At 43.1% G+C, this 12,358-nt stretch overlaps 1 protein-coding gene and 1 pseudogene across 1 annotated transcript in view; both read right to left on the bottom strand.

Annotated features, from left to right (window-relative positions):
* Positions 1 to 4,425, bottom strand: part of LOC107752773 (tripartite motif-containing protein 16-like) — an 18,942-nt gene extending 14,517 nt beyond the window's left edge. Inside the window, exons 1-2 of the mRNA XM_016568838.1 lie at positions 3,814 to 4,425; positions 3,362 to 3,457 (exon numbers count right to left, since the gene is read on the bottom strand). Coding sequence (XP_016424324.1) covers positions 3,362 to 3,457; positions 3,814 to 4,425 — 708 coding nt within the window. The remainder of the gene's footprint in view (positions 1 to 3,361; positions 3,458 to 3,813) is intronic.
* Positions 4,426 to 4,952: 527 nt separating this feature from the next.
* Positions 4,953 to 6,135, bottom strand: LOC107752557 (uncharacterized; annotated as a pseudogene).
* Between the last annotated feature and the right edge of the window lie 6,223 nt (positions 6,136 to 12,358).

Genomic DNA, 12,358 nt, shown 5'->3' with positions numbered 1-12,358 from the left:
AGACACGCCCCTTATTGCTGATTGGCTACAAGTTTGTTTTGCGATTCGGCCCGAATCAGTTTTCTAAAGTGTTTTTGAAAAATCACATACCCTGCCTTTAAGTAACATTCCATATTAAATCCATAGAGAAAGCAGTTTATTGTGTAACGCCCAGTAAAAAAAACAACAACAGCACCCTTAGACGAAACTGTAATAATAACATGTTTGGCAAACTCTTCTGTGCATATTTGTATTTGTGCTCTGGAAAGCATCAGACGTTTCTATTTACAATGTTTGCAGCGTTGAGCAGTGTACAAGAGCACCCTTAGTTAAAACTGTAATAACATATTTGGCAAACTCTTCGGTGCTTATTTGCATTTGCACTCTGGAGAGCATCAGATGTTTCTGTTTACAACGTTTGCAGTGTTGAGCAGTGTAGCCAATCACAGACACATCCATTGAACCGAACTGAAATGAGTGACAGGCTCAGTGCATCTGAAATGATAAAGGAAGCACTCTTTGCATGCATTCTAGGCTATCAGTAATGCATTCAGAATTTTAATAAAAGTTTTTTTTTTCATGATGCTAAGAGGAACAACGTCCCCTCACTAAAGTTCAGCTATTGTTTAGTTATTTTACATAAGCGCACTGTAAAAAATCCAATTAACAAAATGTTGGAAGGGCAAAAATATTTAAGTTGAGAGGACATATTATATTAAGTCTACACAAATATATTTGAAAAACATTGAATGAACAGTTATTTTCAAATCCTGTCAAAATTAGCTATGCTAATGTTGAAAAGAACTCAATGTGTCCTCAGGGGCCTTTGGTAATTTGGTCTTGTCTGTTATTTGACTCTCAAAAGCCAGCAACCAGAGACGTGCAGTTTATGAATTGCCATGTTTTCAAAGACCATGTTTTCACCTAAAAATTTCCTTTACTGTTCAATTGAAGAAAAAAAGTTAACTACATCTTGGATGGCTTGAGGGTGAGTCAATTAACAGCAAATTTTCATTTTTGGGTGAACTATCCCTTTAAGCCTGCATGTTTAGTCTGTATGACAAATGTTATAAATGCAGATTGTTATTAAATAAAGGTTATTATGTGTTGTAATGTGTGTGTTTTAGTGATTGATAGACACCAGGTAATAATTTTCTTAAACTCAATATAAAATATAATAACTAGTTATACAGCAATTTCTTAGCATGCCCAAATAATAAATCTTATTTGAGGTAACATATGAAACACATGGAGTGAATGGTTAAATTTTAATTGACACAATTTGCTGTAGTTTTCTAAATGTTACCCCAATTAAATAATTTTAGTTGAATGGACTATAAAACTATTTCAGTAAAGGTTGAGCCAACTAAAAAAAATAACAATTCAGGCAACACTTTGAAGACAGAAATTGACTGAACGTAAAATTTCTGTGGAACTTGTTACTAAATAATAATTAGTTGAAACGGCTTGAATTTTTTTACAGTGTGTTCAAATGAATCTCAGACGTGAACATACTTGCTTTGCTTGATCCATGCATGTACAAATTAATTCTAAAAATAAATATATATTTCCTTTTAGAATTAATTTGTTTGTGTGTATATTCTTCACTATAATACTATTACTGTAGCTGATTAATAGAATTATGTTTAACAAGTCTTCTTATACCTACACTTATTATACACTGAGTTTATAATGCAATAAACTTCTCATAATGTAATAATTGTTATTATATTATGAACTCAATATTGTATTACGTTTTGAGAAGATTATTACATTATGAACATTTTATTACAATAATAATGTAATACTTATTACATTATGTGTAGTTTTTACATTATGTGCAGTTATTACATTATGAGTTGCTACAATGGCCCAAACTTCACATGTTTGATGAAAGTCCTGGCCTGAAGACATCTACATGCCAACATTCAATTACGGTCGTAGCGCCACCAGCTGGCAGCAGGAGGTTTTGCACATATAAATGACGTTGACATATTCCTCCAATATTTATATATGGGCATATTGCCCACCATTCACTGTTTTTCTAAAGCCACGGGTGGAGGTGTCTCTGTGTGCAAGAGCCCTTTAACGCTGCTTGCAGCTTTAATTTATTTTGGGACTGTGCAGCATAAAGTATTCTGGGTTGACTTTTGTAATTTTGTTTAAAAAATATCTGTATTCAAACTTCTGTATAACCTTATGTGTTTTTTGGTTTCTCTTTGAATTTACACCCTTCTTACTTTAAATTTATTATTAATTTGATGCTATTTCTTGCCAAATTTTACATTCATAAATGTAAATTTTCTAATAAAATTCTAATAAATTTGTTGTATGTAAGACTCTTTTATGGTGTGATTCTTATAAGCTAACATAGTATGCTTTGAATGAATGTACGTAACCCTAATTATCTATTGTTCTTATTTTATCTTGGTACTTGTAATTGTTATTCATTTACTGTATAATAATAATAAAATCTGGTTCAGTCATGCAACATGTGTGACTGTCAGTGCTTTAAATTTTCAATATTTAGAGAATCATTGATGTATTTTTCATATATTTGCTTAAGCTTGAATAAACTACATCATGCTTTAGCAAACCACACATTGGAAAATAATTTCAGCTGTGTTAAGAGTTTTTCTAGACGGCATTACTTTTAGTATGTACATATGCCGGCATTTCTGCCATATGTACATAAACTGACAGTCACCACTGATAAGCTACTACTAAATATTGTAGAAACTTAATTTTCTGTAAAGTTGCTTTGTAACGATTTGTATCGTAAAAAGCGCTATACAAATAAACTTGAATTGAATTTTAGAAAGCATTAATTTAGCTCATCCAAATTTTGAATTTTAATTGTTCTTACTGTTCTTTGTCTTTCAGTCTGGAACCAGGCTGTTGACCAAAAACTGCTGGAAGACTAATGATTGAAAAATTGTATATTATATTTTACCATGTCTTGTGGTATTGGACATTGGAAAGCGAGTTAAAATGTTAAAAAGGGTTTTACTTTTTTCATAATTTGCCCAGCTGTGAACAGACCGAGGGGGAACCCTGCACCGTACCTAGCACTGGGCCTTTTTTGATGTTTCAATCATCAGAAGGAATAAATTATGACTCTTTTTTAAAAAACCCTGTTGAAAAAAACAGCATACTGTATGCTGGTTAGGTATGTTTTGAAGCATGGCTGCTGGCTTGACCTGGTTTAAGCTGGTCCTTAGCTGGTCATGGGCTGGTCCTAAGCAACTAGCTTCTGCTCAGGACCAACTAAGGACCAGCTTAAACCAGGTCAAGCCAGCAGCCATGCTTCAAAACATACCTAACCAGCATATGCTGTTTTTTTTTTTCAACAGGGATGACTCTTGCTCTTTTCAAATCTCACCTTATAAGACGTCACAGCCTCCCTCAGCTCCTGAATCTCTTCCTCTTTCTTCTGGATTTTCTGGTTAAGTTGTATCTGTGTCTCCCCCAAATGTCTCTGCATGAAACACATAAACTTGAGTTTCAGGTTTTCCTCAGGATACAGTAAATCACCAGACTCCATATTTATCTGAGTTCATGTCCTAGCCAGTCTAACAGCACTAATGTGTTTCTTATTCTTTCTTCTATTTCACTGTAAAGACAATAAAGCTCAAAGACCCCAAACTTTTTGAGATGATCCCCAATATCTCCCACTACTCAGGCAAGTACACAGACACCCAGCTGATAGATGGCACTAAAGTGAGCTAATTTATGTTTCTGCTGATAGCTCAGGAACTGCATTAGTCAATCTGTTTTTTTAATCAAGTGCCCTTGAATATGATCATATGGATTTCAATTGCCTGGGAAACTTACCTGTTTCTCTGTTCTCGCTGCTGCAGTTGAAACAGTGTCATGATTTTTGTGTTCATCCACCAAACACATCATACAGATACAGCTCTGGTCGGTACGGCAGTAAATTTCCAGCATTTTATCATGTTGAAGGCAGATCAGTTCCTGCAGTCGTCCAGTGGCGTCCATCAGGTTGTGTCCTTTGCCTCTGAAGAGATTCTCATGCTGTTCAAGGTGAGTTTGACAGTAAGAGATTCGACACCCCAGACAAGATTTCACTGCTTTCTGTTTAATTCCAGTGCAGGAGTCACACTGAACATCTTCAGATCCAGCGTGAACAGAAGCAGGAGGATCAGCAGGAGTAGCAGAAGCAGTAGCTTGGAGCCTCGTCTTCTTCAGTTTCTCCACCATTTCAGCAATCATCACGTTTTTGCATAAAACTGGTCTTGGTGTGAAGGACTGTTTGCATAAAGGACATCTGTAGATTCCCTTCTGATCGTCTTGATCCCAGACGTCTGTGATGCATCTCTTACAGTAATTGTGTCCACAGGGAATCATCATTGGATCCTTCAGCAGATCCAGACACACTGAACATTTCAACTGGTTCTGATCCACTGAAATATTGGCTTCTGCCATTTCACTCTATAACACACAGAAAGAGAGAGACGATACACACTGCAGCTCAACAGTTCATTTCCTCCTTATGGGAGGGTTTATATATCCTCCTGATTATATTCTTGAGAAACAGGTTTTTCTGCAGGGTGTGACTTACTGTAAGGTTACTGTAGTGTTTTTTAATGATATGTGTTGCAGTATATGCACTGTCAGAAAAAAGGGGTCAAAAACTGTGACTGTGGTATCATTTAAAATAAGGCTGCACAATGAATCGAAATCGGATTGTGATTAAATCGTGATTAAATAATTAGGTTTAGTGCGATTATGAAATCGCAAAAGCTGTTGTGCGCTGTCTTTCTTGGCGTTGTTAGAGTCAGCAAAACCAAAACCAACATATTAAACATCTCTAAAAACTTCTGAAACAGCTCCAAAACTAGAATTAACCCTTAAATAAAGAGCCAAATACAGTCAGCTGTGAACTCACAGGTTAATTTCAGAGCCTGAACTCACCTGTATCTGGGAGAGCCAAAAATCACAGGACTTAATGACTACAGAGCATATAAGCGTCTTGTGGAGGGAGCTCTAGAATTAATAATAGTGTCGGTAGTCTCAGCCGAGAGACCAGAACACATTAACGCATTCCGCTCAGGGGCCACACCTGTCGATAAATCCGGTCGAGGGTGCCAAATCGTGCCCCGAACTTGTGTCAACAGATCGTGTCTGAGGGGAATCTCCCAAGGAGGGCCGACCGACAGACTGACCAGGTCCGAAAACCACGACTGGGTGGGCCACCATAGGGCCACTAACAGCAGGTGCTCCACCCGGTCCGATCGCACTCTGAGCAGAACTACTGGGAGCAGCCAGATCGGGGGAAAAGCATACAGACTGGTTCTGGGCCATTCGTGGGCCAGAGCATCCAGACCTAGAGGAGACAGGGAAAACCAGAGCGGGCAGTGCGTAGTCGTGCTCGAAGCAAACAGATCCACTTCCGCTCGTTCAAACCTCTGCCATATGAGATCCACCACTTGAGGGTGAAGTCTCCATTCCCCGTCCTCCAGCTTCTGTCTCGAGAGCAAGTCTGCTCCTGAGTTCAGGTGACCCGGGACATGGACTGCTCTGATTGACAGGAATTTGGTTTGAGCCCAAAGAAGAACACTCCTCGCCAGCCTGTACAGGGGGCGAGAATGTAATCCTCCTTGACGATTCAGGTAAGAAACTAGTCATGTTATCCGTCCTGACTAACACATGACAGTCCGTCAATTGCGGTAAAAACTTTCTGAGAGCCAGGAAGACTGCCAGTAGTTCCAAACGATTTATGTGCCAGCTCCGATGTTCCTCTGACCAAACTCCCCGGACTGGACGTCCTTGATGGACCGCTCCCCAGCCCGTCAGGGACGTGTCCGTCGTGATAGTTTTGCGACAAAGACATGCCCCCAGTTGGACTCCTTTCTGAAGGAACTGGGGTCTTTTCCACGGCTTTAGAGCACGAAAACCTCTGCGTGTCACCGTAATTCTGCGAAGCGGATGACAATAAGGTGAAATGTTCTGGCTCTTAGTCCACCACTGAAACGGTCGCATGTGGAGCAGGCCCAGCTGAACTACAGGGGACGCTGCCGCCATCAGACCCAACAGTCTGAGACACAAGCCTACATGGACTAGGCACCCTGTCTTGAACTGACTTAGACAGGTTTGCAATGACTGCACACGTGCGGGAGACAGACGTGCCCGCATCGTGCAAGAATCCATGTCTACCCCCAAGAACGTTGTTCGCTGGCGTGGCAGCAGAACACTCTTTTGTGGGTTTGTCCGTAGTCCTAGGCTCCGTAGATGATCGAGCACTAAATCTCGATGTATCCGTGCCTGATCCTGGGATTGAGCTAATATTAGCCAATCGTCCAAGTAGTTCAAAATTCGGATGCCCTGGAGCCGTAATGGGGCCAGAGCTGCGTCCATACACTTTGTAAATGTTCGAGGGGCCAGAGCCAGTCCAAACGGAAGAACACAATACTGGTAAGCTTTGCCCTCGAAAGCGAACCTGAGGAACTTCCTGTGTCTCTTGACGATCTGGATGTGAAAGTATGCATCCTTTAGATCGATGGTCACAAACCAATCTCGGTGTTGGATCTGAGACAAAATGGACTTTACTGTTAGCATCTTGAACTTGCTCACTCTGAGAATCGGACGTAAACCACCATCTTTTTTGGGCACAGCAAAATACCGGCTGTAAAAACCCGACTCCATCTGAGTGGGGGATAATTCTTCTATAGCCCCTTTCTCTAGGAGTGACACGATTTCCTGGCGTAACACCGCAGCCTGCCCAGGACGTACTGTCGTGGGAAGAATCCCGCTGAAAGGGGGTGGCCCTTTCCGAAATTGTATGGTGTAACCGTGTCGAATGGTGAGTAGTACCCATTCCGAGACGTCGGGCTAGCGTTTCAACGCGGCCCAAAAATCTGCTAGAGGTTTTAGACGCTCTATGTTTGGCGGTGGTCGAACTACAGGTGTCAAGATATCTGACTGCGGAAAGCCGCTGGCGTCCGCGAGAACAGGTAGCATGGAAAGAAATGCTAATGCATTATGCAAGAAATGCGGGGTTGATAAAAATCTCGCCTGAGTTTCCCGCATAGGGCCCCGAAGCAACTAAGTGGCGGGAACTTCTATAACAGGATGGCATCCAAGAGCCCTGTCGGGCCTGCCCAACACCCCAAGGGTGGGGGCTTTGAAGGCCGTCATAAACGGGCCATGCTCGCATGACCCTTGGGCTTTTTCTCAAGCTCTGAAGGCTGGGACGCGCAGAGTGTGTGAGGAGGTGCTCGCCACGAAGACTCGATCTAAAACCGCCCGAGGCGCAGTAAGCGGTGGGACGATCAAGATCTGAACCGGGAGGCCACATTGAGAGAGGCAGATACGCTTGTGCGGTCTGACCAAACTCTCCAAAGGAGGGCCTGGCCTCCGAAGACGAGCGAGGGAATCATGAACTGCTACTAGGAGCCTGAAAACGAGAGGCCATGGCTGTCGAACTCAGGTCTATCCGCTTGCGTTGGTGCGAGCGAACCGGTGGACAAGACCTAGGACCCCAATCCTTCCGAGGGGGTGCCATAGGTGATGGTACACTACGCTGAACCTCCCGATGATGGTGTAGAGAGCATGAGTGTGAACGGACCATTGGTGGTTAACGCTCTGCCTCCCTGGGCCTATGCGGAATGAGCTGGCGAAAAGCGGCAGACTGCTGTTTTGCTGCCCGAAACTTATCCACCACGGTGGTGACTGAATCTCCAAATAGGCCGTCTTTAGAAATGGGAGCGTCCAAGAGAAAAGTTTTGTCCTTTTCTTTGATGTCTGTGAGAGTGAGCCAAAGGTGGCGCTCAACTGACACCATACCTGCCATGGACCTACCCACTGCTCAAGCTGTATGTTTGGTAGCTCTAAACGTCAAATCTGCAGCTCTCCTGAGCTCCTTGACAGCCTCAGGAGTGAGGCCTTCCCCTTCATCCAGCTCCTTGAGAAGCTCTGCCTGATAGGCTTGAAGCACACCCATGGAATGTAGCGTGGCCGCAGCCTGCCCAGCGGCCATGTAAGATTTCCCGATTAAACTGGAAGTGATCCTACATGGCTTGGACGGCAACGTAGGGCGCAACTTCCAAGATGGAGCTGAATTAGGCGCAAGGTGTGTGGCGAGAGTCTCTTCGACGGCCTGCATTGCCCCGTAACCGTGATCCGCCATTTTAGACACGGTGGCAAAATCAGCGGCAGCGGCGTTTGTAATACGCGCCGAAAAAGGCTGCTTCCAAGACCTCGAAACTAGGGATGCACCGATACCGATACTGGTATCGGTATCGGGCTTGATACTGAGCTCCTGTACTCGTACTCGTACTCTTTAAAATGCCCCAATACCAAACGCCGATACCATACAGCATAGGAAAAAGTGGTATCGGTGCATCCCTACTCGAAACCTCTTGGTGGAGGTCCTGAAAGAAGGGAAGAGGCCTACGGGGCTGAAATGGAGTACGACTAGTCAAAAACCGGTCATTCAATTTAGATTGGGCCTGGTCTTGCATTGGCTCACAGTCCCAGTCTAATCCCAACTTGCCCACCGCGCGCGTCACAACGTCTAACAACTCATTGTAAGACGGGGAATTGCATTTCTCCTGTCCGCTCGGAGGGAGAGAACTGCAGGCTAAGGGTTGCCCGACTAAGTATTGCTAGTTGTGTAAATACTGTCATACTAACAGCTGTCTGAATTATTTTGGTTGATTGTAATCCTTTCTATCAAAATTATCTAATATTATCAAGATGAATTTGTTCTCACACAGTGTAACTCTGAGTTCTTGTCATATTTTATTACCATTTTCTAAACTATAGCGAATAAACTGTGTCTGAATAAATTTTGGTTTGACTGTATCTATTTGATAAATGAAGTTAACCAACTAACATTATACATACTCTTTTGGTTTCTATACCCAATATTTAAAAAATGTACAAATGCAATAAAAATATCGGTATCGGTACTCGGTATCGGCAAGTACCAAAAATAAAAGTATCGGTATCGGGCGAGTACTGGAAAAAGTGGTATCGGTGCATCCCTACTCGAAACCTCTTGGTGGAGGTCCTGAAAGAAGGGAAGAGGCCTACGGGGCTGAAATGGAGTACGACTAGTCAAAAACCGGTCATTCAATTTAGATTGGGCCTGGTCTTGCATTGGCTCACAGTCCCAGTCTAATCCCAACTTGCCCACCGCGCGCGTCACAACGTCTAACAACTCATTGTAAGACGGGGAATTGCATTTCTCCTGTCCGCTCGGAGGGAGAGAACTGCAGGATTCCGCCATTAAATCCTCTGAATCAGAGGCCGCGGTGGACAAAACATCATCATCATACAGCTCACAACTGAAGGAAACCGCATTACGGGCCTCCAGGGTAGGCCGAAAATCGTCATTGATGAAGACAACCGGCTCGACATAATGCTTTTGGAACTCTTGAACATGGCCGGGCGAGAGCGAGAGGAAAGGAGAATACTCCGTCATCTCGTTCTCCAGGGGCTCTGCCTCGCATGCGTCACCCCAAGCGATCGTCTCATGCGGCGCCTCGGCAACCGCAGAAACGGATTGGCGTGAGTTAGACGCAAGGCTTTTCAAAAAGGCCGCGAGCCTCGAGCGCAAAACTTTTAGCCGCAGGCTATCACAGTGTTGACAATTGGATATGCTGCTAAGCGCAGCGTGAGCGTGATTACGGCCCAAGCATAGCACGCACCTGTCATGTGTGTCTCCTGCTGTGATGAACCTGTCACACGGCTCGATGCACTTCCTATGGCTCATCGTGTGCGCTGAGAGGAGTAAACTGCTCTTTTTCTTTTGAAGAAATAGATGAGAATACGACGAAAACGCTAGAAAACCTATGAGAGGGAACCAATCACACACGATGCTGTTGAGCTTATGAATGCATTGACCAATCAGAGGTGTTCAGATGAGTCATCGCTAAAATGCCTGGGCTTTCTTCACTCGCTCGCTGACTGAATACCTCTTTCAGGCGGATTCTCTCGTCAGAAACAACAAAGTGCAAATGTGTGTACGAATCTGTAAGATATTAATTTCATAGTGTAATCAGCTTCAGTGATTTTAATGGGAGTTTTTGAGAGTGCTTGCACTAGTCTGTCAGTGAAAATGTTCTTTGATAATGTAAATGTTCTTTGCTCTCTTTCTGTACAATGAAAGTGTTATGATTAGTAGCCTAACTTGCGATGTTTTTATTCACATTAACTTTCAATGTTAAATTCACATTAAATATAAACTCAGTCGTATTAAAAATGTGTTATGGAATGGCATCCCTATCTGTTAATTAAGTAAACAGACAGGTATGTTTCGAATAAAAAGGAAAAAATAAATAAAACATAAGTGCTGTTGTGGCTGCTGTTTGTCACATGTCAAAACCATGGTATGCACCAAAAAAATATGGTTACAGTTTTACTGCAGTATTGCTGCAATATTACTATATCTGATGTGCGTGTTTACATCTAGAAGAGGTATTTTTAGAGTGCTTGCTAGGACGTTTCCTGTCAGACATTAAATAGACATTTAGAAAATGTCTTGAAGTTGTAATAAAAGTTGGATTCATATTCACACAAACAAACCAAAAGCCTGTGCTTTACTTTTAACTTGCCTATTTTTTATTACTTTTTATTGATATTTATTGATTAATTCTTTTTCCAGAATGTGCATAATTTAATTCTGTTATATTTGATCATGCAGTATGCAGGTGTAATCTGTACATATGCAAAACATTTATGTTTGTTTTATTTCATCAGAACTTGATGAGCTCAGAGGAAATAGTGGAACAACTGAAGCAACAATCAATTTAAAAGTGCTTCAAGACATTTAGAGATGTCAGGTGATCCAACCAGCTTCACTTGCTTTCTCCACCCTGCAATGCAACTCATTACTCAGTATATTAAATAAAAATTTAACAATTGTTTGTGTGTTATTGGTTTAGACAGATTGTGTTTGTCTACTGTCACGCCCCTGGGGCCTCATTTATAAAACGTGCGTACGCACAGATTTGATCATAGAGTGTGCGTACGCAAAAATCCACGGCAACGTTCATATTTATTAAAACGGTCTTTGACGTGGAAAAGAGCTTAGCGCCACGTCAGGGTCTGAGCAGAAGTACGCACTTTTGTTTGCCCGAGTGCTGCAGGTTTTTGAAAATATAAGCCATTCTTGCCGCTTGTAAAAGATTTGGACATTGTCAGGTGCTCTTTTATAAGTCAAGGACATTAATTAGACATTGTTTACAGGGCGAAGATCTGAAACTGTTCAGCTGTGCACAATTTCAAGATCATTGCAATTTATAGATTTCACATCTTAAAGAGAGGCGTATGCACATTTTCTGTGCGTACGTTCGTTCTATGAATCACACGTACGCACTTTGAGAAATGAACGTAAAATCAAATTTAGGATTCTTTCTACGCAGTATTTTATAAATGAGGCCCCTGGACTCTATCTGTGTGTTTTTCCCCTCCATGTGCCTGCCCTGACCTAGTTTCTCCCTCAGGTTAATTGTTTATTGCGCCCAGGTGTGTCTCGTCATCCCCTCATCAAGTCATGTGGATTTAAATTGAGTCCTGTTCAGAGTTTCTTGGTCTGGTATTGTTCGTCTATCCCCTCTGCTAAGTGTGCTTTCCTTTGGTTTGGATTAATAAAGACTGTAATTTGAATTCTCCTTCGTCTCCTCGCTCCGTCACAGTAGCAGCAGTAGAACCGTGACAGAATACCGGACCCATAAACAGTTTAACTGCGTGTTTCCCTCCGTTTTTGTTTCCGCGTTTTACCCAGTGTTTTTTGTTTCCGTTGTTCCCTATGGATCCCCTCGCCCGCCCAGAATACCTCCTCCTCCTGCTGGAGCAGGGCCATACCAGACTGTTCCTGGTCCTCGTGAGACTCACCAGCTATCCGGACGTCGCGCTCTGTGCGTTCTACGACGCCATTTTGAACATCGCGTGCAGAGCGCCGTCGTCTGAGGATGGTCCTCGAGCGAATTTCACCGCCTTTGTGGAGTGGACACTCCCGACCCAGTGCCCAGCCCACCATCTCCCCACTGCGCGGAACATCAGCCTGAGCCCACCGTTGACGGAGAGCCCGAGCTCGCCGCGGCCGACGAGCCGTTGCCGCATGGAGCGACAGAGCAACAGATCACTGCGGAGCCGGAGCTGCAAGTGACGTCAGTCAAGGTGCGAGAGCCGGCAATAAAGCCCACCACGAGGGAGAATTCCGCAGACAGAGAGAGCCTGGAGTGGAGTGGAGCCCCCTGCACCGTGGCTGAGGGTGAGCCGAGTAAGGATTTGGGAGAATGCAAAGCAGAGGAAAATTTAATTAACTTGTTTACTGACCTGCCCCCTTTCCTTACTCCTCTGTCGGTGAACTCTGAGGTGTCCCTCCCGTTCCTGAGTTTAGCCCTGAGAA

Source organism: Sinocyclocheilus rhinocerous, unplaced genomic scaffold, assembly GCF_001515625.1.
Source record: "Sinocyclocheilus rhinocerous isolate Xijiao unplaced genomic scaffold, SAMN03320098_v1.1 scaffold1965, whole genome shotgun sequence".
NCBI lineage: Eukaryota > Metazoa > Chordata > Actinopteri > Cypriniformes > Cyprinidae > Sinocyclocheilus > Sinocyclocheilus rhinocerous.
Note: the sequence above shows the minus strand (reverse complement) of the source record. Positions and strands in the feature narration are given on the sequence as shown.